At 42.1% G+C, this 26,027-nt stretch overlaps 1 protein-coding gene across 1 annotated transcript in view; it reads right to left on the minus strand.

Annotated features, from left to right (window-relative positions):
- The window catches only part of pde1a (phosphodiesterase 1A, calmodulin-dependent), a 59,411-nt gene that overhangs the window by 25,038 nt on the left and 8,346 nt on the right, over positions 1–26,027 (minus strand). The window contains 1 exon segment of the mRNA XM_024147626.2: positions 24,134–24,160. Within this exon segment, the coding sequence (XP_024003394.1) occupies positions 24,134–24,160 (27 nt within the window).

Here is a 26,027-nt window from a genome sequence, read left to right on the forward strand (position 1 = left end):
GACAAAGAAATCTGGTGTTGGTAGTGGTATGTTTGACAGCTCTATAGATTTCAGTATAGGGACAGACAGACTCTCTAACTGAAACAGGGACTGTTCAACTCAAACATGTTCACAGGAACGGGGTTTAAAACAAGCCGACAAAAAGCAATTTACATCCGATGTATGTTGCAGACATATGTTGCAGACCCTAACCATAACCCTTACCATTAACCTGTCTCTAACCCTATCCACGCTATGTGACATATAGGCTAACTAGTATGTTATGATAAGTAATATGTCAGTTTGAGGATAATGGTTTATTTCATGTGTAAAAAAAAAGTTAAAGGAAATTAATTGTCACATACACCAGATAGCTGCAGTGAAATGTGTTGTTTTACAGGGTCAGCCATAGAAGTACAGCACCCCTGGAGTAAATTAGGGTTAAGTGCCTTGCTCAAGGTCACACTGACAATATTTTCACCTTGTTGGCTACTTTGGCAACTAAAAGACTGAATTACAGTAACACATAGGCTACACATACAATAAACACATTTAAGTTAATAAGATTAGATATAACAAATTTAACAATATCAAAAAGTATGGGGGTTAAGGCAGGAGAATGGAGGCAGGAGAATGGAGGTAGAACGGTCAGAGGCGATGGAGGGAGGAGGGAGCATCTATTATGTGACATATAGCTAGAATAGTTAAATGTCACTATTTTGACATTCTAATGAGACCAGGCAGTTATAACTAAACAAAAAGGTATTTTCTCTGGCTTGCCACATTTTTCATAACTTAATTTTAGATAATATAACCCATATAACACTCTTCTGGTTTATTCTGAATTGTAAACTGGCCTCTTGGGTGGTCCCTAAATGGATCTCACGTCTGTTCTATTCCTAGTTTGGCACAACAGACAGAGACAAAGTCCTACACTCTGACCAGTATCTCTGTTGGACATCTCATCCTACAAGTCAACAGAGATTTCAGTTTCTCACAGGGCCAACAGAGGTTCCATAGTCTCACCATCCCTGGTTCCACCTCTGGTGTATGGTGACATCTTAGTTCAGTCGGTGTGACTAGAGGGTAATTACACCAGTCTCCTGGGTGATACATGATAAATCAGACTCCCTCATCTCTCTGTTATCATCCTGTTCTCCCCCTCCCTCCCTCCCCCTCCTCCCTCCAGCCCTCCCTCACCTCTGTGTTATCAACCTCCTGTTCTGTTTTGTTCTATATGTAATGGGAGGGCTAAGACTCCATAAACTCTCATTACATGAAGGATAACCTACTGCAAAGTACACTGTAAATCCTGGCACGTCAAACACCCACACACACAAACAGCAGTTCCCCATAATCCCATTATAGCAGATGACTATTCTGAGGGGTGCTGGCTGTACTGTAAGTCGAAGAGCAGGCCATGGGGTCAGTGGTTTCAGAGTTGACACACACACACACACGGCCATATGAAAAACAGATAATGCTCTCTCTGGGGAAAGTCAGAGGCCTCTCTCTCTCGGCTCAAAACCCTCTGTAGTCATCTTTGATGGAGATGGAGAGAGGTCATTTAACTGTTTGCTAGACGTTTTCCTGACAGCTGAGGTGAATTAAATATCATAGACCAGGACCACACACAACACACAACACACACACACCACCACACACCACACACACACACACACACACCACACACACACACACCACAACACACACACACACACACACACACACACACACACACACACACAACACACACACCACACCCAAGACAGACTCCTAACTGTGATGGTCAGACTGTAGCCATTTGCGATGGACAGGGAAGTACATTTAGTAGATCAATATTTGGTCGCAATTCCACAGCCACAGCGAGACTCACAAGAAGTTACAGCTGGCTGCAGAAGTAGGTCAGAAGTTGGCGTTGTTAATACTTTGGTACTTATTTCCAACCCAGAGATACACAAGGCCTGACGACAAGGGGAAACCAGACAGCTGTTTTCTGTTATACAATAGCAGAGCAAAATGTGCTTCATGTGTGCTAGGTTTAGTACAGGCATAAACCATGATCATCTCAAGTGGAGCCTGAACTGAACTTTTCTAACCACAGAGGGGAACTATCGCTCTTCGTCTTTCAATCTCCAAGAATGATATCAGTCTCAGCTCTGTCCTGCTAAATAAGGAACAATAACACTTAATTCAAATAAAATTATCATGTTGTTTTACAGTTTTGCAGCAAAGAGTGATTTGAAGACCTGCCAAAAAAATACTCTATTGTTTTTCCCTAATTTTGGAATTGTGCTGAGAAAATAGTTGTAATATGATTCTTGGTCAAGCTTATCTACCTTGGTGTTTGAGATAGTGTCGATCTCCTGGACTGTTTTCTGTAGCTCTGAACCCTACACCCCTTTAGTCCCAGGATGCGTCACAAATGGTCACCGCTTTTTGGGTGTGTGTGTGTGGTGTGTGTGTGTGTGTGTGTGTGTGTGTGTGTGTGTGTGTGTGTGTGTTGTGTGGTGTGTGTGTGTGGTGTGTGTGTGTTGTGTGTGTGTGTGTGTGTGTGTGTGTGTGTGTGTGTGTGTGTGTGTGTGTGTGTATATATCCTGACCAACATGTTTGTTTGGTCCCTCTCGTCTCACAGTAAACATCATGTTATTTATTCATCTGGGTCGCGTCCCAAATGGCACCCTACTCCCTTTATAGTGCACTACTTTTATGGTCTCTGGTCAAAGTTAGTGCATTATATAGGGAATAGGGTGCCATTTGGGATACACATATTCAGCCATGATGATCCAGTACAGATGTCATGTTGCCCCTCTAGTCCCTCTACTCTTTCTGTCTATCCACTGGGAATTGAAGTGCAGCCTGGGATGTCAGTTGTTATACTGTACTATACTCACTTGGCAGAAATCTCAGAGATCAATTGGTAAACTCTGATTTACCACACCAAAATACCACCACACAAGGTCTATTTGCGCCTCTACCGGATGGAAACTACAAGTGTAATGGCTGTGCTCAATGCAAAGGCACTTACAAATGTAGATCCTTCAAACACCCTCAAACAGGGAAACAGATCCAAATCAAAAGGTGTTATCATGTGCTCCACTAAGGCAGTTATTTATCTTATAACTTGTCCTTGTGGTAAAAAGTATGTGGGTAAAACGAAGCGCGAATTAAAAGTAAGGATCTCTGAGCATCGTAGCACCATCAGGTGCAATAACCCGACATACCCAGTTGTGGTCCACTTTTTGGAAGCAAACCACTCTATTTTGTCCCTTCGCTATTTCGGCATCGTCTAGGAGAGGCTGCCTGGATCTTTAATTTACAGACCCTTGCTCACTTCAGTCTYAACGTAGACTTTGATCTGAAGCCATTCTTGTGATTATTGTGCTTTCCCTATTCATTGTAAATGTTTATAGGCCTATGTAGCCAAATTGTATCTATGATCGTAGGTTATCCATTCATGCTTTTTATATGTTCTATTTATATCTGTAAATCAAGCCACTCCCAGCCATGATTACAGACACCTGTGTGTCCTTTCAAAGTATATAAACTAGTGACCCGCAGTGTTTGTCATTATACCCTGATGAAAACAGCTTGTCTGTCGAAACATTGGTTATTCAATTATTGTATCTGAGCTCCTAGAGTCTGTGCCTCTCCTTTTCTTTTTCAGTTGTAATACTGTAAACATAAGATAGTGTGCCTCATTTCCAGTCCAGAGACATGGCTTGATTCAAAGAGAGAGTGTGTGTGTGTGAACATGTGTGGTGTTCGATTGTGTGTGTGTGTGTGTTGTGTGTGTGTGTGTGTGGTGTTGTTGTGTGTGTGTGTGGTGTCGTGTGTGTGTGTGTGTGTGTGTGTGTGTGTGGTGTGTGTGTGTGTGTGTGTGTGTGTGTGTGTGTGTGTGTGTGTGGTGTTGTGTGTGTGTGTGTCGTGGTAGTGTGTATATGTGTTATCTGTGCATGTGTTTGTATCAGTCAGAAAACAAGTCTTCCCATGCAGACAGTCTTCCCAGCAGTATCAAAGCCTGGAAAGGTTTCGGGGGGCTAGCGGAGGATTAGGGCACCATAGGTTGACTAAGGAACATGACAACCCCACAAGACCCCACAGGACTCCATGAGACCCACAAGACCCCACAGGACCCCACAGGACTCCAGGGGACCCCATGGGACCCCAGTACTCCACAAGACCCCACAAAACTTAAGGAAAAGAGTCCCCCTCCATCTTATGGGGTCACTAGTTCAGTATGGGCTCAGGACTCAACAATCCAAGAAACATAAGCAACAACACCACCCAGATACACTTTCATTATGACCATGACGTAGAAGTATTTGGGAAATTACTGATGTTCTCAAACTAGGACTGGACACCCCCACAGGACCCTGCTGGACCGCCCGCAGTAGATCAAGGAGAAGAAGAAACATCAAAACTATACCACTCAGATTACAGTCTATATTCATTTCCATGGTGGAATCTATTCATAGAGGTGACTTGGGAAATGACAGCTTTTTCCAAACCCAGTCCTGACTGACAGAGCAGAGGCATCCATCCTGAACAATGTGACAACGCCTCCCCTCATAGTCCAGAGAAACACGTGCTTTCATTTTGTCAGACTATGTCAGACTCAGCGCAGATTAATTCTGAACAATGTGAGAACACTTCCTACCCCTGAGAAACAAGTGCTTTAAAACATCTTTAAAACAGCAGTTCATGAAGCGAAGTAGCTGCTAAATATTGATGTGCCCTGACTAACTCTGTAAGAGCAGAGCAGAGAGAGGGACCTGTTACACAGCTGCATTTCTTTACCAGCCCTCTCTCCTTCCCTCCCTCCTTTCCTCCCTCCCTCCCTCCCTCCCTCCTGTTTTACATGCTAAGAAGCTATTAGCAACCTGCGTCTAATAACCGTCAGGGCCAATGAACCATGCCACAATGTTCTGCTTTTAATGACCGTCGAACCACAACAGAGACAGACAGGAGTAGTTAGTACACTCCACTTCCTACTCCTTAGAACACACACACACACACACACACACAGATATTGGAGAGTGTGCTATAACAGTGAGAGAGAGCTCTGGGAATTATAATCCAGCCATGAGATAGGACTATGATTACTGCAACAACATAGCTAGTGTAGTTATACCAACGGAACTGACACAGTCCGGATCATCAGGCAGAAAGAGTAGGCAGGTGAAACAGCCTTTAATATGATCCTTCACACTCCACAGGAGCAGGAGCAGGAGCAAGACAGAGAAGACAGGCAGGATAGGGAGAGAGGCAGGTAGGTAGACCGACCACACTTGTAGATTGATATGATCCTTCACCCTCAACAAGAGCAGCACAGGAAAGAGAAGCAGAAGAGAGGCAGGTACAGTAGGTAGAGTGACCTATTAGTAGTAGTTTCCTGGGGACGGACAGTTGCTCTTTCTGTCTTACCTGAAGACGGGTCTGTGGAGAAGCTTCCTCTTGATCGTGACATACTCTTCCATTTAAAGTGTGAGCCCAGGCTGGGCTGGGTTGGGGATAGGAGCAGGGAGCTCTGTGTGAGGCTGGGCTGTCCCCAGCTGCTCCTCTCCTCACGTTGCACTGTGCTGCTCTGAGACAACTGGTCCTGCCTGGTCCCTGCTAGTCCCCCTAGTCCATGGTCCTGCCCTCTCCCTCTCTCTCGCTCTCCTCTCTCTTTCCCTTTCTCTACTCCCTTTCTATGCTCTCTCTAACAGACCAATGAGAAAGGCCATAGAGGACACATCACAGTGTTGCTCTCCTAGTCTCAGACAGAGAAGAGGAGAGAGCCAGGGGAACAATCCCAAACAACCACAAACAGGTCATCAAAAGAACCCAAAAGTATCCAAAATAACCCCAAAGTACCCAAAACAACCACAATCAATCCCAAACAGATACCTCTGGACTCCTGTGTGTGTGTGTGTGTGTGTGTGTGTGTGTGTGTGTGTGTGTGTGTGTGTGTGTGTGTGTGTGTGTGTGTGTGTGTGTGTGTGTGGTGTGTGTGTGTGTGTGTGGGGTGTGTGGGTGTGGGTGTGGGTGTGTGGGTGTGTGGTGTGTGTGGTGTGTGTGTGTGTGTGGTGTGTGTGTGTGTGTATGTGAGCACAACAATCTCTCCTGTCCATCGAGAGATTTAGAACCCTGCAGCAGCCCCCTTATCACCGAACTTCATCAACTACAGAATGTTTTGGGGTCTGCTGCCTCTACTTCAAGGCGTCCCGTGTGAGCAGATTTTTTAAACAAGTTGTTAAGCAAATGTTCTGTATAGAAATTAATGAAGATGGATAGAGGCTGGTCAGAGGGGCTGGCTAAACATCAAGAGTCGTGTTCATTAAATCACATATCTTTTATTTTGCCAGGATGATGTGTGGATGGTGCAATGCAGAGCACGTAAGTAGAGTAGTGTAAAGTACAGTAGATAAAGTAGTGTAGAGTACAGTAGAGTAAAGTAGCGTAAAGTACAGTACAGTAAAGTAGCGTAAAGTAAAGTAGCGTAAAGTATAGTAAAGTAGCGTAAAGTACAGTAGAGGAAAGTAGCGTAGAGTAGAGTAAGGGATTTGGGAGTGTGTGTGTCCGTATGTATGTTGTGTGTGTAGGGGGGACCACAGAGCGGGGGAGCCCCTGCGGTGCTTTATCAACAGAAGATATGGTTGTTTTAACTTACTGTATGTGAGTTGAGGCACACTTTCTCACCCCAACCCAGCTGGGAAACTGATGATAAACATCACCAACAGTGGGGATGTTTCCAAATGGCACCCTATTCCCTACATAGTGCAATCATTTGATCAAAGCCCTATGGTCCCAGGTCAAATGTAGTGCACTATAGGGAATATGGTGCCATTTGGGACTCTGGATGCCATTCCTCCTGGAGGTGGAAACAAACACTCAACACTATCATCTGATGGAAGACAACACCCTGACACACACACACACACACACACACACACACACACACACACACACACACACACACACACACACACACACACACACACACACACACACACACACACACACACACACACACACCCACACCCACCACCACACACACACACACACACAACACACCCATCACACACACACACACACACACACACACACACAGAGAGAAATGTGGGTTTTGGGGTAAAAGCAAGCAACAGTCCAACAAGAAGTCTCAACTTCAGGAAAATACCCTCATTGACAAATACATTGTAGTGCACAAAATCAGACAAGTTCCAACTAGTCTGTCACTCAAATACTGATTGATTATATTATTTTGACTCTATTCGAAATTAGCTTGCCAAACCAAAATGATTATGCCCAAAAATGTAAGTCATTCAAGTGAATCAACTTTACACTACAAATTGAAAACAACACGGCCATAAACAACACGTATTTTGTCACAATTCATCAGTCGGTAAATCAACAATATTTCCCACACATATCGAGGTGTTCTAATGAGTGGGTGCGCTTTAAAACAGTTACCTGTCCAAAATTGTAAATCAGTAACGTAACTTTTGGAATACCCAAACTCAGTAACGTAATCTGATTACATTCTGTTACTTTTAGATTACTTTCCCCTTAAGAGGCATTAGAAGAAGACAAAAATACATAAATGGCCATACATGGATGTTACATTTTACTTTATAGGTTGGTTATGTTGGCTTCTTCTAACCAATTGCTTTCTACTACATATAATAATACAATTAAATATGGAAGTATAAATTTGTCAAATWGTTTTACCTGAGCATAACCCCAAAACTAAGGACTTATTAGCCAGCCCTACTCTGTTGTTTAGGATTTTGTTGTCATGGAGGACTGATTGGGCTCGTTGATTCGAGATGAAAAATAAATGCTGCGCTCATGGAATGGCATGCTTTGAGCACTGAAGTAGCATAAAGTATAGTACTATTCACTGAAAAGTGCAATTTACATGTGAAAAATGTATGCCATAACCTGCATTTGCTAAATGCCTATGGTTTACCTTTTTGTTGGTCACGCTTTGATGTCTTGATAATATGCAGCTGTTTAAAGGGCAAATCCACAAATGAAACAATAACAAAACGGCTCCCTGCCCCTGTTTTGGTAAAAAGATGAGGGATGGGCCCGGAGAAATGTAACCACTCTCAGAATTATTGTTTTAACCATGTTATGAGGCTATACAGTGTAAGTTTACATTTATAATATTTACAAACATTGGAGAAAAACAAGCTTATATGTTTGGTTCTCATGGTTGGTTCTCAAGAAACAATGGATATACAGTACCAGTCAAAAGTTTGGACATACCTACTCATTCAAGGTTTTTCTTTATTTTTACTATTTTCTACATTGTAGAATAATAGTGAAGACCTCAAAACTATGAAATAACACCTATGAAATGATATGGTAACCCAAAAATATTTTTGATTCTTCGAAGTATACCCCCTTTGCCTTGATGACAGCTTTGCACACTCTTGGCATTCTCTCAACCAGCTTCACCTGGAATGCTTCTCCAACAGTCTTGAAGGAGTTCCCACATATGTTGAACACTTGTTGGCTGCTTTGTCTTCACTCTGCGGTCCAACTCATTCCAAACCTTATCATTTGGGTTGAGGTTGGGTGATTGTGGAGGCCAGGTCATCTGATGCAGCACCATCACCCTCCTTCTTGGTCTTATAGCCCTAACACAGCCTGGATGTGTGTTGGGTCATTGTCCTGTTGAAAAACAAATGATAGTCCCACTAAGCGCAAACCAGATGGGATGGCGTATCGCTGTAGAATCCTGTGGTAGCCATGCTGGTTAAGTGTGCTTCGAATTCTAAGTAAATCATTAACAGTGTCACCAGCAAAGCACCCCCACACCTCCTCTTCCATGCTTCACGGTGGGAACCACACATGTGGAGATCATCCATTTACCTACTCTGCATCTCACAAAGACACAGCGGTTGGAAACGAAAATCTCCAATTTGGACTCATCAGACCAGATTTCCACCGGTCTAATGTTCATTGCTCATGTTTCTTGGCACAAGCAAGTCTCTCCTTCTTATTGGTGTCCTTTAGTAGTGGTTTCTTGGCAGCAATTCGACCATGAAGGCCTGATTCACGCAGTCTTCTCTGAACAGTTGATGTTGAGATGTGTCTTACTTGAACTCTGTGAAGCATTTATTTGGGMTGCAATCTGAGGTGCAGTTAACTCGAATGAATTTATCCTCTGCAGCAGAGGTAACTCTGGGTCTTCCTTTCCTGTGGCGGTCCTCATGAGACCCAGTTTCATCACAGTGCTTGATGGTTTTTGCAACTGTACTTGAAGAAACATTCAAAGTTCTTGAAATGTTCTGCATTGCCTGACCTTCATGTCTTCAATGATAGACTGTCGATTTCTCTTTGCTTATTTGAGCTGTTCTTGCCATAATATGGGCTTGGTCTTTTACCAAATAGGGCTATCTTCTGTATACTAAATTGTCACAACACAACTGTTTGGCTCAAATGCATTAAGAATGAAAGAAATTCCAGAAATTAACATTCAACAAGGCACACCTGTTAATAGAAATGCATTCCAGGTGACTACCTCATGAAGCTGGTTGAGAGAATGCCAAGAGTGTGCAAAGCTGTCATCAAGGCAAAGGGTGGCTACTTTGAATAATCTCAAATATAAAATATGTTTTGATTTGTTTAACACTTTTTTGGTTACTACATCATTCCATATGTGTTATTTCATAGTTTTCATGTCTTCACTATTATTCTACAATGTAGAAAATAGTAAAAATAAAGAAAAACCCTTGAATGAGTAGCTGTGTCCAAACTTTTACAGTTGAAGTAGGAAGTTTACATACACTTAGGTTGGAGTCATTAAAACTCCTTTTTCAACCATTTCTCAAATGTATTGTTAACAAACTATAGTTTTGCCAAGTCGGTTAGGACATCTACTTTGTGCATGACACAAGTAATTTTTCCAACAATTGTTTACAGACAGATTATTTCACTTATAAGTCACTGTATCACAATTCCAGTGGGTCAGAAGTTTACATACATAAAGTTTACAGTGCCTTTAAACAGCTTGGAAAATTCCAGAAAATGATCTCATGGCTTTAGAAGCTTCTGATGGGCTAATTAACATCATTTGAGTCAATTGGAGGTGTACCTGTGGATGTATTTCAAGGACTACCTTCAAACTCAGTGCCTCTTTGGTTGACATCATGTGAGAATCAAAAGAAATTAGCCAAGACCTCATAAAAAAAATGTGGACCTCCACAAGTCTGGTTCATCCTTGGGAGCAATTTCCAAATGCCTGAAGGTACCACGTTCATCTGTACAAACAATAGTACGCAAGTATAAACACCATGGGACCACGCAGCCATCATACCGCTCAGGAAGGAGACGTGTTCTGTCTCCTAGAGATGAACGTACTTTGGTGCGAAAAGTGCAAATCAATCCCAGAACAACAGTAAAGGACCTTGTGAATATGCTGGAGGAAACAGGCACAAAGTATCTATATCCACAGTAAAACGAGTCCTATATCGACATAACCTGAAAGGCCACTCAGCAAGGAAGAAGCCACTGCTCCAAAACCGCCATAAAAAAGCCAGACTACGGTTTGCAACTGCACATGGGGACAAAGATCGTACCTTTTGGAGAAATGTCCTCTGGTCCGATGAAATAAAAATAGAACTGTTTGGCCATAATGACCATCGTTATGTTTGGAGGAAAAAGGGGGACGCTAGTTAAACAATTTAAAGGCGATGCTACCAAATACTAATTCAGTGTATGTTAACTTCTGACCCACTGGGAATGTGATGAAAGAAATTTAAGCTGAAATAAATCATTCTCTCTACTATTATTCTGACATTTCACATTCTTAAAATAAAGTGTTGATCCTAACTGACCTAAGACTGGGAATTTATACTAGGATTAAATGTCAGCAATTGTGAAAAACTGAGTTTAAATCTATTTGGCTAAGGTGTATGTAAACTTCCRACTTCAACTGTATATAAATATCATTTATACGTCCAAAAATGGATGTAGCAACTACAGATTGCCCCTTAAAGCCTATCAAAAGTGTGCAAGTTTGAGCATGTGTACATTAGACCTATAGATATATATTTTGTATCAGCATGAATTAGATTGAGAAATATAAAAGCCACACTTTTATTCCATAGGCTGGGATCCGCACTATGCAGCGGTTGCAAGAGCATATTTTCACTGGCTGTCCACTGGTTTCAAAAACAATGATTGATAGGCAACTTAAACTTCTTGAATTCAACCATTATTGGGTTCAAATACACATTTTAGATTTGTGAACTGCCATCCACGACAACCACAATCTGTAAGGCGTAAATAGCCAAATGAGAGAGCAGCAGCGTGATTCACATAAATGCGCTATGTAGATATCAATAATAAGTTATATCCGTATAACCGTAGACTACACCACTTCTGTCATCCTTACTTCCAAGCGTAGATTCAAATTGGATAATCCTTGGATGCTGACAGCAGTCCCACCATTGGAAGATATATCTTGGACTGTAGCCTACAAAAGCCTATTCCTGCTCTTTTCCTGCGGTCCATCAAACACTTTTCGTGTGTCATTATAGTGGTCTCTGTCTTGTGGTCAGACTTGCTCAGGTGGAACAATCTTAAACTTGCACCTTTTTTCAAAGCTGATTTGAATGTCATTGAGACAACAGAGAATTGTCAAAGATTTTTTTTGCAAACATCCTTTCTGAATTTAAATGTAATCCTTGAAGTAATCTAGTTTTACAAAAGTATCTGTAATCTGATTACAATATTTTTGCTGGTAACGTAACGAATTAGAGTTACCGTTTTTTGTAATCCCTTACATGTAACAGATTACATGTAATCCGTTACTCCCCGACCCTGCTATTCAAGCACTACCAAGCCATTTTCCTGTCAGCTTGGATCTAATCATGTCTTCAGCATGAGGAAACACTTGATGAAAGCAGGGGGAAGAGGAAAGCTGTTTCAAAAAAAAGGAGGCAGATGTTAGAGAGAGATACTGTACTACTCTAATAGGCCTAATAGTCGCAACAACTGACACTATTTCGCAGGTTATATCAAGCTGTAACAGACAGAACATATTCCAGGCTATACCTGACCTGACACGATATCACGTGACAAAACTTAACAAGATGCAACAAGTGTTCACATAATCTTGGAATGCAGAATCAAACTTTGCATGCCCTAGCTAGCTAGCTATTTGATTTTACATGTTAACAGTCTGCCATGAGAGACTATTGTTCCTTTGAAATGGCATTGGGTTAGGTTGCTTTGGGTCTTTCAACACAACTGCCTGTTGTCTGGGAGGGAAGGAACTAAGAAACTCACTTCAGCGCTTGACATCAAAGAGTGGAAAATATGTACTGGCACCACAATGACTTACGCAACTCTTCTAAACTTGAAAAGCTAAACATGATTGGTTCTGAAAGCAGTGAAACTCTCCATAAATGTTCACTATTTAAGCTGTAATATTATGTTGAAGACACAATTTTGCTATTATAACAATGTTCTACACTTATCTAGTTCACTGTACATAGTCCATCTGTAAACAGCCCACCCAATTTACCTACCTCATCCCCTTACTGTTTTTATTTATTTACTTTTCTGCTCTTTTGCACACCAGTATCTCTACTTGCACATGATCATCTGATGATTTATCACTCCAGTGTTAATCTGCTAAATTGTAATTATTCGCTCCTATGGCCTATTTATTGCCTACCTCCTCATGCCTTTTGCACACAATGTATATAGACTCATTTTTTCCCCCTACTGTGTTATTGACTTGTTTATTGTTTACTCCATGTGTAACTCTGTGTTGTTGTCTGTTCACACTGCTATGCTTTATCTTGGCCAGGTCGCAGTTGTAAATGAGAACTTGTTCTCAACTAGCTTACCTGGTTAAATAAAGGTGAAATATTTTTTTTTTTAACTGTGACAGAGGTGAAATACAATACAGTGTGGAGAGACAACATAAAGAGGGTGAAGAGGTTGAAGTCAAAGTAATGTTGAAAGGGCGCTACAAACAGTATCATGACTGTAAAGGGTTTACCTTGAAGGTTCACCTCAGCTCAGATGTGTTTCACCTGAGAGTTTAGAATTAATCTTATGAACAGAAGAAGACAAACCAACAAACAACTAGAGTAGCTGTAAATAGGGTACCCTACCAGTCAGAGCCAAATCAATAGTAAACCTTGGGTACTGGGTATGTTCAGGACGTAAAACAAAAGTGGCACAGTCGGTAGAGCATGGCACTTGCAACGATTCCCGCTGGGGACACCCATACATAAAAATGAATGCATGCATGACTGTAAGTCACTTTGGATAAAAGCGTCTGCTAAATTGCATATATTATAATTATGTATTTCTTTATATTAAATGTCATTATAATATTACTGATGTTAGCAACCCATAACCAAGTAGAATCTCAGTCACTGGTCAGCATTGGGCCTGAGCCAGCCCAATATTGGTGTTGGCTGTGGTTTATGGAATACAGGGCTATATTTGGATGCCATTATGGATTGCTTTACCATGCTTTTTCCATTCTCCCATTCTTAAGCGCAAAACATATCCTTTAGGGCTTGTTTGAGGATCCAAATAAATCCCAAATTACAGCTTTCTTGATATTTTTTGAAAACCTGTCCAAAAAAAGACAACTGTACCATGTCAGATATAGAGTTGAAATGTATTCAATTTTGAGTTTGCATCCCAATATTACACTTTATATACATCACAGAAGACTGAACTATAACAAAACTGGATTTTTGTCTGTTTTTTTWWWAAACAATCTTTATTCTGAAAAATATTAATAACATTCTACCCATGAGACAAAAAGGGCCATTTTGGTCATTTACTGCAGGATAGGGGCACACTAAACTAAATAACTATCATACGAGTGAGGAGTCACCCAAATATTGTGTGCATGCTGGCCTGCTTGCTACGTTTCATTTGTTACAAGACACTAAGGACTCTGAGGCACAATCAGTCATTAGCTTTCAAACAAATTATAGAATATAATGTCCAATAACATCCACTCCAGTAAGTAATAAAAGCATGTCAAGCCATTGATCATGTGCTTCTAAGGACCCTAGTGAAATATTCCTTTACTGTGTTTCCACTACAGGTGCATCGGGCCTATTCCTAACTATCGGTCTAGTAGAGCTGAATTATTCCTAAATCCAACTGTGTGTGTGTGTGTTTATCTGTGCGTGCGTGTGTGCAACACCTTTAGTCATTTCTTTGCTCCCTGTATCTGACAGACAGACAGGGCCCAGAGCCCACAGTCAGTGCAGAGCAGGTTACTTTTCTTCTATATCTGTTGACTTTCTGCCAGACCTGGGTTCAAATACCTTTCAAAATATTTCAAATACTTAAAGCATTTGCGCTACCTTGCCTGGAGTGCCAGTTTGTCATTTTAGGACTATTGTATTAGTCCATTAAGTCAGGCAAGCTCAATCGAACACAGACACAATATTTGAAATTATTTCAAATAGTCTTTAAACCCAGGTATGTTGGCTGGTCTGGTGTTCCTCTCCTTGSCCTGACAAGAGTGAAAGGAAACGGTGCACTACTCAGTAGCTCTGCATTTAGCTCTCACCGTATTTCAATCTGTGTCATGGAAAAAAGGCAGAAAGGCAGAGGCAGAAAAAAGGCAAAAGGGCACCAGAACCCCCCCCCCCCCATGAAAAAACAAACACCAGATAGCTGCAGTGAAATATGTTGTTTTACAGGGCCAGACATAGTAGTACAGCACCCCTGGAGTAAATTAGGATTAAGTGCCTTGCTCAATGGCACATCAACCAATTTTTCACCTTGTCGGCTTTGGTAATTGAACCAACAACCTTTTGGTTACTGGCMCAACGCTCTCACCGCTAGACTACCTGTCGCCCCAATTCTGCTGTTAGCATGTGATTGTGATAGCTCTGTTAGCCCTGTGGTGCTATGAGGATTTTCAGTATGGCAGTATGTGAAGTGGAGTAACACTTTCAACTGTAAAGTCTTGTACTAGCTTTACACACGCAGCCTGTCTTTCCTGGACTCAGTGTGTGTTGAACAATTAATAACTGTAGAGTGAATCTCCACAATGAAAGTGCTCTCATCCAGAAYTTGTGTATGCTTAATTGATCTACTCCAGAGCACTATGCATCAACCTCAAGCCACAGACTACTACGATGTCCCATAGATGACACGTCACATGCTGCTATAGTAACAACAAATTGTAATGCGTTGTCTCTCCATTAGATCAAAATGGGTTCAATTAACTGTATAGGCGGTTTGGTTGTTTAGCAACAAAACCAATGGGTGCGCAACTATGGGGCAAAACAGACAAGGTTGGCTTAGATTGTTGACAACATGTATACCATATTWAAAAAAAAAAAATGTTGTTGCCATATTAGCCTAGACGTGACATCAGTCAAAACACCTCAAAACAAGACATGGTATCAAGAACAAGATAAAACTAGCTGAAACGAGCCACTTACGATTTCCCCATGGCAGCATCTTGTCATTGTTGCTAGCTATCTGTCCATCCAGAATCACAACACACACAGACTTCTGCCGCATTGAAGCACACGCATCGTTTTCGTGCCGTTATCAGCTAACCCGTCTATATATCCAACAAAAACACCACACATGTTAAGCAAATGTCTATGGAAAGGTAATAACCTGACAAACAGATAGCTATTTAAAAACATGAAACTAAATCTCGATGCTTGGTTGTTAACTGAAATCAGAGGGAGCCTGAGGTACTGTACGTGACACAGATTGAACGTAGAGGAATTGGAATTGGTAATTGCATTGCAACACTTTCATTCTGTGGCAGAATTGGTTCTAAGGAAGCATGGTGCTGCAGGGTCTGATCTAATCAAGAGGAGACGAGAGAGGAGCAGACAGGCAGTTCTGTTTAGAATAGACAGTCAACATCAGGGGATTATAAACAAAGAATAAGAGTGACACAAAAACAAGGACAGGATATTCACTAGTGATTGCCTTTTATTGTTCAGACATTCTTGTAGTTATGGTTAAACAAGGGTCCTATACATCCCCTATATCAACAGGCTGATTGTCTCTGTCCATATACATTAGGACACTGACTTATTTTCACTGGTGTGGCAACCTGCCAACCACATAGTGTATGTGTATAGAGTAGGGTTGGGAGGTATACCGTACAGTATATATTATATCCCGGGGTATTTTGAAAAAACCTTTATGATTTTCCAATACCGTCAATATAGGTTTTTTATAAATGTGAATATTTGTAGTTTAAAAAAAATACCTGCAGTCAACTTGTGCACCGACAATAGATAAAGCAGATTACGTTCATAATTTCACCTCTTAGATTATTTTCATGATGAAGTTTACCGGTACTAGCTTCCCAAAACAGTTGTTTGAGCCAGTCACGTGTGTTTTTTACAAAGAAGCACAACGAACAAAACTGGAGATTTGTGAGCTGAGTCACTCCTGCAGCGTAATTTAAGTGAGGTGATCAAGTTACATTGCATGAAATTCACTAGTAATGTTAGCCAGTTATATATCTTATAACTATTAAATTAACTAACTATGTAAGGTGTGCCATAATTTATGTCCAGCTGGGTTTTGCTAACTTGCTAATGTTAGCTAGCTAAGTGGCTAAAGTTAGCTTGAAAGATCAAGCTTCTTGGTCGCTAACAGCAGCACAGACAATCTCCTCCTGKATTAAGATCACTGCTGTCTAGTATTTGTTTTATGTATGCCGCAAAATGCATTTTAAGATACTTGCATGAGCTGGGTTGTCTGTCTTACTAGTAAATGTTTGCATGCGCTCGTTCGCATTTATCTAGCATCAGCTATGGGGATTCTTTAGTACTTGTTAGAATTCTGGTAAGTGATGTTTTTTTGCCTTTTTTACGTAAAAAGAAAAAGGCCCCTTGTGCGCAGTACCGGTAATGCTGTATACCACGGGATGGCACAGGCACGCTATGAAGGTATGGAAATCTGAACGTCGCCCAACACTAGAACAGAGTTTGAGAAGATGCGAAGTTGTTCAAAGATATCACCTCTATCAGAAACCAATTCAACATTATAGTTAAACCAACCATCGAGATCAACATCTGCAGTACCTTCAATTGTTATTATGAAGGCCACATTCCTGAATAGATTGGCTACACTTCACAATGATTGGCTGTCCATTAACAGCTGCCTATCATTGGAGAGTATGAAAAGGGGGGAAAATAGAAAGGAGAGAACAGCTGGTTGCCAGGAAACACCACAGCACAGTGAATCAACTAACCAATCTGCTGCTGCTGGGTCAGGGACGTAGACTTACTGAACATACTTCACATATGTGCACAATAGAAGGTTAAAACTGGATTGGAGTCACAGTATAATCAAGTACACACACACACAACATGGGGTTTAGATTTGGGTGGAAAGGGTTCAAGGAGCTACTGAGCATACATTCACACAACAGAATAGATGAGATAGAGAGGGTTCAGGGAAAGGGTTCAGTGCACACAGAGACGTACAGTACCTACTGATCATACATACTGTGCGTGAACACACAATAGCTATAGACGGAGAAGAGAAGAGTCAAAGCCAGGAATACAAACATGAAAGTAGTTTATAGCCTCCTGCCCTATCCTCTGCTCACTGTAGACAAGCTGCATGTACTATGGATACATCATCTCTTCACGTTTTTACTGAGACAGCTTGACCGACGGTTGACTGTCAGAGGCACAGCTGAGACTCATATGCAGTCAATGACCAAAAGAGAGCACTTTTGGTCATTGACAGCAGGAAAGGGCTACATCAGCCATAAATCCCCTTGTGACAGGGGGGAATGGAAGCTTGGCTACAGGGAGTGGCACTTGAACGCAAGCTTCACAAACACATTTGATTGTTAAAACAGTTGTAGCCTGTCTATCTTTGGGTAACAGGGTTGATGTGTTATGCTTGACCCGCTCAGTTTTCCAACACTAAACACTAGAAAATGGTCAAAGAGTATAACCAGCTCACCTGCTTTTACACTATGATTTTTGACTATCAGATGTTCAATGTTTATTTTTATTTTAGAGTTCAGTTTACGTAACAGGATTGACCTTAAAATGAGGGACAGATGTAAATTAATCACTAATCACATTAAATAAATATTAATCTTCAGAAATGACTTTGTCAAAGCAAAAAAATAACTTGGGCTTAACAATAATGATGAAACTTGTAGAAATGACACAAGGTTGATGTCAAAATGCTGAATTTTGGCACTTTAGCAAGTCTTTATTCATATGAAAAAAGACTTTTAAAATGCAATATTGGTGCAAAATGTCTACTTAAAATATCAAAGGGATGCAAAAGGCACTCTTTTTGTAGAGTGACCAATCTGGCCTCTGCTCACTCTGAAGACAAGCTGCATGTACATGTACTATGAATACATCATGTCTTCACGCTTTTACTGAGACAGCTTGACTGACAGTTGGCTATTAGAGTCACAGCTTGCCTCATATCTGCTCTGCTCATGTCATTGATSCCTTATCGAAAGCTTTTACACTATAACAGTATATAGAGCTTCAGTAAAATTATGGCCACTTAAACTAGAAACACATTTAGTAAATACATTTGAGCTATGGCACCCTCAAAGCTACATTTGAACAGCAGTCCAGAATGTTGGGATTTAATTGCAATTGATCGATTACATTTTTGAACATTTTCAACATACTGTATAGTATCTCCTGTTGCTGTACAGTATCCCCTGTTGATGTCACATTGAGTGGATTTAGTGGGATAGTTCAATGGGTACCTCTAGTGGAGAGAGAACTCTATGGGCCAGTTGAAATGACTCACCCAGGAGTCAATATTTTAAAGTCTATTGCTACAATCAAAACCACTAACTAACATTATCTATTCATGAAGATTCCTAAAAATTGTTTGGTTCATCAACCACAGAGAATGGACAATAACTCCATGCGATCGGCGCAACTACACAGTTCACAACTCCCTTAATAACAGACTGCTCTCTGACTCAGTGGCCAAATATTGTACCCTCTAGTCTAATCTTTTGTGGACAAACACACGTAATATAGGATGGTATCGCAGCGTCTGTCAACAGACTGTGGGATGCGACGACTAACAAGGAACTTTGTTCCGGTGCACAGRTTTTTTTCGTAACAAATAACAATTTTACAGGTGTTCGCATCTTTCGAATTTTGGAAGGGGAGAGGACATTTGTCCAATGATTTGTCTCAGAGTTTCCATTTAGGGCGGTGGAGACCTTGCTAGTCTCGTTATCTCCTCCTAGGACTTAATCGAGCATCTGACGCAATTACGCAAGATTTTTGTTCTGGGTTCCTGAGACGATGTAACCTTCCTGAGACGATGTAACAGTTCTGTTGAATCAAAATACATTTTATTTGTCACATGCACCGAATACAACAGGTGTAGACATAACAGTGAAATGCTTACTTACAAGCCCATAACCAACAATGCAGTTAAAAAAAAAATAAGTGTAAAGAAAGCATTAACTAAAAATAAACTGAAGTTTAAAAAAAAAAAAAAAAGAAAAAAAGAAAATATAAAATAACTAATAATTAAAGAGCAACAGTAAAATAAAAAGGTAGCAAGGCTATATACAGGGGGAACTGGTACAGACTCAATGTGCTGGGGCACAGGTTAGTTGAGGTAATATGTACATGTAGGTAGAGTTAAAAGTGACTATGATAATAATACATAGATAATATATAGATAATGAACAGAGTAGCAGCAGTGTTGAAATGGTGTGGGTGGATGGGGGGGTCAATAGAATTAGTCCGGGTAGCCATTTTGATTACCTGTTCTTGGAGTCTTATGCCTTGAGGGTAGAAGCTGTTAAGAAGCCTTTTGGACCTAAGACACGGCGCTCCGGTACCGCTTGCCGTGCGGTAGCAGAGAGAACAGTCTATAACTAGGGTGGCTGGAGTCTTTGACAATTTTTGGGCCTTATTGAGGATCAGCATGGCAGATGTGTTATACAGTGTTTGAATACAGTATAGTATAACAAACAGTAATAACAACATCTGGTATACATACTGCGTTAAAATACTAATGCGAGAGTTCTGTATCATTATATTTCTACACACTTCACAATCCACACCCACCCTTAGAGACAGACAGACAGACAGACAGACAGACAGACAGACAGACAGACAGACAGACAGACAGACAGACAGACAGACAGACAGACAGGCAAAACCTGTGCTGAGGGCCTGACTCTTTCCAACAAGGGTCATTGTGGAAGAGCACCTACGTGTGAGCATGTTGCATGAATGCAAGCTTTCAACAGTAGACTGCATAGTGCAGTATGTGTGAATATGTGTGTGTGCGTGCGTGCGCATTTATGTGTGTGCGTGTCTCCCTGTGTGTTTGTGTGTGTGTGCATGTGTGTGTGCGTGCGTTTGTGCTTGTGTGTGTGTGAAGGCCAATTGATCCAACTTAACAGTCTCTGAATGTGCTCTCTGTGAGAGCTACTGACCCCACCATACAGTATGAAAGGGATGTAACAAGACGCTCTAAACCAACACAGTACTGTGTAGTATGAATATAGTATTTAAACCCACATACAGTATAGCTTCAACAAGAGCATTACATGTTTTATTCTGTAGATCAGGGATAGGCAACTTTGATGGGTGTGGGGGCCACAAAAAAATCTGAACTCATCATGAGGGGCCGCAGTGGCTCGCAGGTCTGCGTACCCACATCCATACCCACACCTTGCAAGCAAAACAATTTAGTGGCCCCCCTCTTGACAGTGGAGAGAAACATTTTTGTTTTAGAGTGCATTTACTGCAATCAATAATTTTTTTCATGGGACTTAAATAAAAATGTTAAGTTTGCTGCAATTCTACAAATTTTTCCATGAGGTGGAGAGAAATGTTGGCAGGTTTTTATGATATCTGAGTAAGAGTGACTAACAAAATCAATGTGGGCCCCCGGTCGGTAATTTGACCATGATTACTACAAGTTTAGATAACTTACCAATAAAACCATTTTTGCTGACATGGGGTAATTGAGTGACTGTCAGTGACTGACATAACAGGAGAAAAACCAAATTTTGAAATTGCACCGTGTGTATTCGAATATTCTAACTCTCAACAGTAAATTGAGACCCCGACTGAGTTCCTCCCACCCAAAAAAATATATATGTATTTTTTCTTTGTTTTGRAAATTGATCTCCGGGCCTTCAAAATGGGGGCTGCAGGCTGGCAGTTGCCCCTCCCTGCTATATACACTAGGCGTGGGTGGTATACTGTATATACATTATGCCCTGGTATTTGAAACAGCCACGGGATGGTTTTTCAATATCGTCAATACTGTTGAAACTATTTATAAGTTTTACAATAGATTTGTGAATATTTGTAGCTTATTTTTAAGTACATATCTGCAGTCAACTTGTACAATACGTTAGGAGATGAAGCAGATTGCGTTCTTCATTTCACCTGTCACATTATTTTACATTATGAAGCTTACCATAGTTCCCCAGAAAAGTTGAGCCAGTCACATTTGTTTGTAAATAGCACAATGGGAGAAAGTGGAAGCTGTGTATATGGTTTAACTTGCTAGTTAGCTAAGTAAGTGGCTAAATTAATAAGGAGACAAGGCATCATATAGTGTTAGCTTTCGGCAGTGTTTGAGAAGCAATTTGGATTTTATTTTATTTAACCTTTAACTGTGGATGCATTATCTGTACTGCTGCCACTGCTATCTATCCTGATTTCCTTGCATTTTTTCTCCTCTCCGTTCTCTGCCCCTCAGTCTGCCCCTATTCTCAGATCAGAGCAGGCAGGCCCGTTGCCCTAGCGACTCAAGACTCCACACAGACAGTCCTTCAGACAAGCATGCATCAAAACTTGCACAGTGGCTCTCATTGTAAAATGTCCAAACTCACCAAAAATGACATTCGGTAGCTACTACATATACATACACATATGTATATACATACATATATACATATACACAGTGGGGCAAAAAAGTATTTAGTCAGCCACCAATTGTGCAAGTTCTCCCACTTAAACATATGAGAGAGGCCTGTAATTTTCATCATAGGTACACTTCAACTATGACAGACAAAATGAGGGAAAAAAATCCAGAAAATCACATTGTAGGATTTTTAATGAATTTATTTGCAAATTATGGTGGAAAATAAGTATTTGGTCAATAACAAAAGTTTAAGACACGGTTGGCCATTTCCTTACCACTACTCTCGACGTAGTATAGGCCTAGACCACGAAGGGGTAGACGCGGTGGCAGCAGTACGACTCTGCAACCCTCTCTCCACAATTGTGCGTCAAGAGCCGCACGAGCTGTATAGCTAGGCACCACTGGGTTGTCGAGTGGAGAGCGGAACCATGGTTTGGTGGCGGAGACATGCCACTCAGGCTGGGAATTGGGCCTTAGCAGGAGGCAAATCACGGTCAATCCTCTGATGCTTGTGTGAGAACGCGGCCAATCACAGACTGGGCTGGGCCGTCGCAACTTTTGTCCATTCTACTGTACAGATTCGCGGGATATTGTTATATGCTTCACCAGTCATGACGGTCAATCACCCTCCGCTCTGGGCATTCCATGTCACACGAGCTACCCGACTTTGCGGTCGTGCGCGGCACAAATGATCATGAGAAGGTGAGTTATCAGCCCAGAACACACGCAGGACCTGGTCAATGAGCCCTGAAGAGAGCTGGGACCACAGTCTCAGCAAAGAATAACTCATTAGTACATCAAGCGGACTACGCCCGTATGGATTCAACGGATCCTGCAACGCCGCACGCGCACAGTCCATCCTGCTCCAGACGCCCACGCGCAACTGTTCCAGGTGCCTGCTCTGACAGTTGCAACTGACCATCTGGATGATCTACTGCCGGAGGAACTGGACGAATGACGCTCAATGGGGCGTCCGATGAGAGCTCACCACACATACTTACCCGCCTTTTTGTTCTGTGTTGTCGTACCTGTACCACTCCAGCGCCCTCCGTTCACTCGGTGTCTGTGTTCGGCAGCAGCAACGGAGTCAGCAAGACTTCGAGTGATCACAGCGCTCTAACTAGACCACCAGGGCCCACAAACTCGGTCTGACAGTCTTCATCGCGCAGCTGGGGCACGAATGCTTCAATTTCCTCAAGTGATATCATTTTATTGTGGACTCGACTTTTTCCTCTCGCCGAATGGGAGGACTCACTGGCCTGCCCACTCGGATTGCGCCAAGTGGGCACATTGCGATGCGGTGCCCACTTGTACGATGCTGCCGAGAACTCTTGTCAATAAGCTATTATCCTCCTTTTCGCCTCTCTTTCGCCTTAACACCAGGGAAGTATCTCGCGCGCTCTCCGTGCTGGTCTTCACCGCAGTGACCAACACGGCCACTCACGACAGACCACACAGCGAGCAGGGCTAACTAAGGAGTGGGCTGCCGCTCACGTAGAAGCATCTTTCGCAACGGCATCTCTGCGCATGGCTTTGGCCCTAGCCACTGCGCCCTCATCAGAGCGCTCTGACACCCACACAGTCCAGAGAGAATCTTCTTTGCCGTACGCTGGAGAGTATGTACATCAGGTCCGCTCATGCGCCTACGCCGCATCTCCAGCCCGAACAGCCGTGTATATGTGCATGCTCTTGCCTGAAGAAAGATCTGTGTTAGGCGCAGGGCAGCGCGCGACTATAACTGCGCTGATTGGCACCGCTGCTCGCATAATTCCTGGTGTCAATTCTCGCATCAAGCTAACGCATGCCCACGAGAGCGCGGTTAATGTGCAAGTCCTCCCTGCAATTGCCATCAAGAGTTTCGCGCAAAGGCTTTCTGTACCCTGGGAAATATTACGAAGATTGGCTTTTCTGATGTATCAAATACTTATGTCATGCAATAAAATTGCAAATAAATTACTTAAAATATACAATGTGATTTTCTGGATTTTTTTTGTCCGTCTTCATAGTTGAAGTGTACCATGATAGAAATTACAGCCTCTCCATGTTTGTAAGTGGAAAACTTGCAAAATGGCGTGTATCAAATACTTTTCTCCCACTGTATATATATATATATATATAGAGAGAGAGAGAAGAGAGAGAGAGAGAGAGAGAGAGAGAGAGAGAGAGAGAGAGAGAGAGAGAGAGAGAGAAGAGAGAGAGAGAGAGAGAGAGAGAGAGAGAGAGAGAGAAGAGAGAGAGAGAGAGATAGATAGATAGATACCATGTGACGTACCTTTGAGACGTGTTTTTGTACTTCTGCCTGAAAAACAAGATGAGGGGTGTACATTAGATTAGTAGGCCATACAAGGTACGTCATCGCTCTGACTGTGTCCAAATAGCACCCCATTCCCTGCATAGTGTACTACTTTAAACAGATCCCCCTATGGGTCTGGTCAAAAGTAGTGCTCTATATAGGGAAATAGCGTGCCATTGAGACATAGCCAGATATAAATAATGAGTATGTTTCTGCTCTGGAGCAGTCTGGTCTAGGAGATTCAGATTAGTCATGTACATTTATGTTTTCTCTCTCCTCTCCAGTCAGTCATCTCCTTCTAACTATAGGGTAGTGGAGAACACACACACACACACACACACACACACACACACACCACACACACACAACACCAACACACACACACACACACACACACACACACACACACACACACACACACACACACACACACACACACACACACACACACACACTTCTTCACCAGGGTGTTTAATCTGGTGTGAAGATCCAGTGAAGAGGAGGAATGTTGCAAAAGAATCACTGGAATTATCACACTCACAAGCAATTATTTCAACAGCAGTAAATTATGCATCACACAAAATGTTTTTTTCAGATTTTATAAAAAGTGCTTGAAATTGTACTTTAAAGCATTAAGACAAGAGACAGCTTCAACAAGAAAGTTATGAGAAAAGAGCAAAATCACTCCAATTTGCTCAATCATTTTAAAAAAAAATTTTCCCTAGACTGTTAGATTGAACTGTAGCCCTGTATGTGGCCTATTCCTATACAGATGCTCAGTGTGACATCATGTCATTTCAGGGAGGGGAGAAGTGCTCAGTGGAGAGTCCTGACTATACAATGAGTCTGTGTGTGTGTGTGTGTGTGTGTTGTGTGTGTGTGTGTGTGTGTGTGTGTGTGTGTGTGTGTGTGTGTGTGTGTGTGTGTGGTGTGTGTGTGTGTGTGTGTGTGTGCGTGCGTGCGTGCGTGCGTGCGTGCGTGCGTGCGTGCGTGCGTGCGTGCGTGCGTGCGTGCGTGCGTGCGTGCGGTGCGTGGTGTTGCTCTTTGTGAGCTGAGGTGATTATAATGCTGGAGCAGAGATTTAATATCTGAGATCAGGCAGCCGTCAGTCCGTCAATCAGCCAGCCAGCGAGCGATCACCGCTTACCCCAGCTTGGTTGACTTAGATCAGCCCGCTAAAGAGGATATACAGGTATCTGCTCTGCTCTACCTCTGTTACCCCTACTCTCCTCTCCACTCTTTCCTCTGCTCTCCTCTCCTCCCCTCTCTCCTATCCCTCCTCTTCTTTCCTTTCTTCCCCTCTGCTCTCCTCTCCCTTTCTATCCTCTCCTCCTCCCCCCTTTATATCCTCTCCTCCTCTACTTCTCCTATCCTATCCTATTCTCTTTACTTATCTCTTCTCCTTTCCTTCCTCTCCTATCCTCTAGAACGCTATTTTTTCTCGTCCCCCTCCCTCCTCTCATCTATCTCCAATCCTATCTTCTTCTCTCCCATCCCTCCTCTTAAACCCCTCTCCTCCCCCGCTCTGCTCCATAGCAACACACTGTCTGTCTCCTACACCAGTGAGCCACAGGTATTCAGGGGATTACATTGAGAGGCAGGTGTGTGTGTGTGTGTGTGTGTGTGTGTGTGTGTGTGGTGTGTGTGTGTGTGTGTGTGTGTGTGTGTGTGTGGTGTGTGTGTGTGGTGTGTGTGTGTGTGTGTGTGTGTGTGTGTAGGTTACTTTCTAAATGTAATCCGTTAGATACTAGTTACAAAATTGTAAACAGTAACGTAACTTTTGGACAACCCAAACTCTGTAACGTAATCTGATTACATTCAGTTACTTTTAGATTACTTTCCCCTTAAGAGGCATTAGAAGAAGACAAAAATT

Source organism: Salvelinus sp. IW2-2015, linkage group LG2 (assembly GCF_002910315.2).
Source record: "Salvelinus sp. IW2-2015 linkage group LG2, ASM291031v2, whole genome shotgun sequence".
Classification (NCBI taxonomy): Eukaryota; Metazoa; Chordata; class Actinopteri; order Salmoniformes; family Salmonidae; genus Salvelinus; species Salvelinus sp. IW2-2015.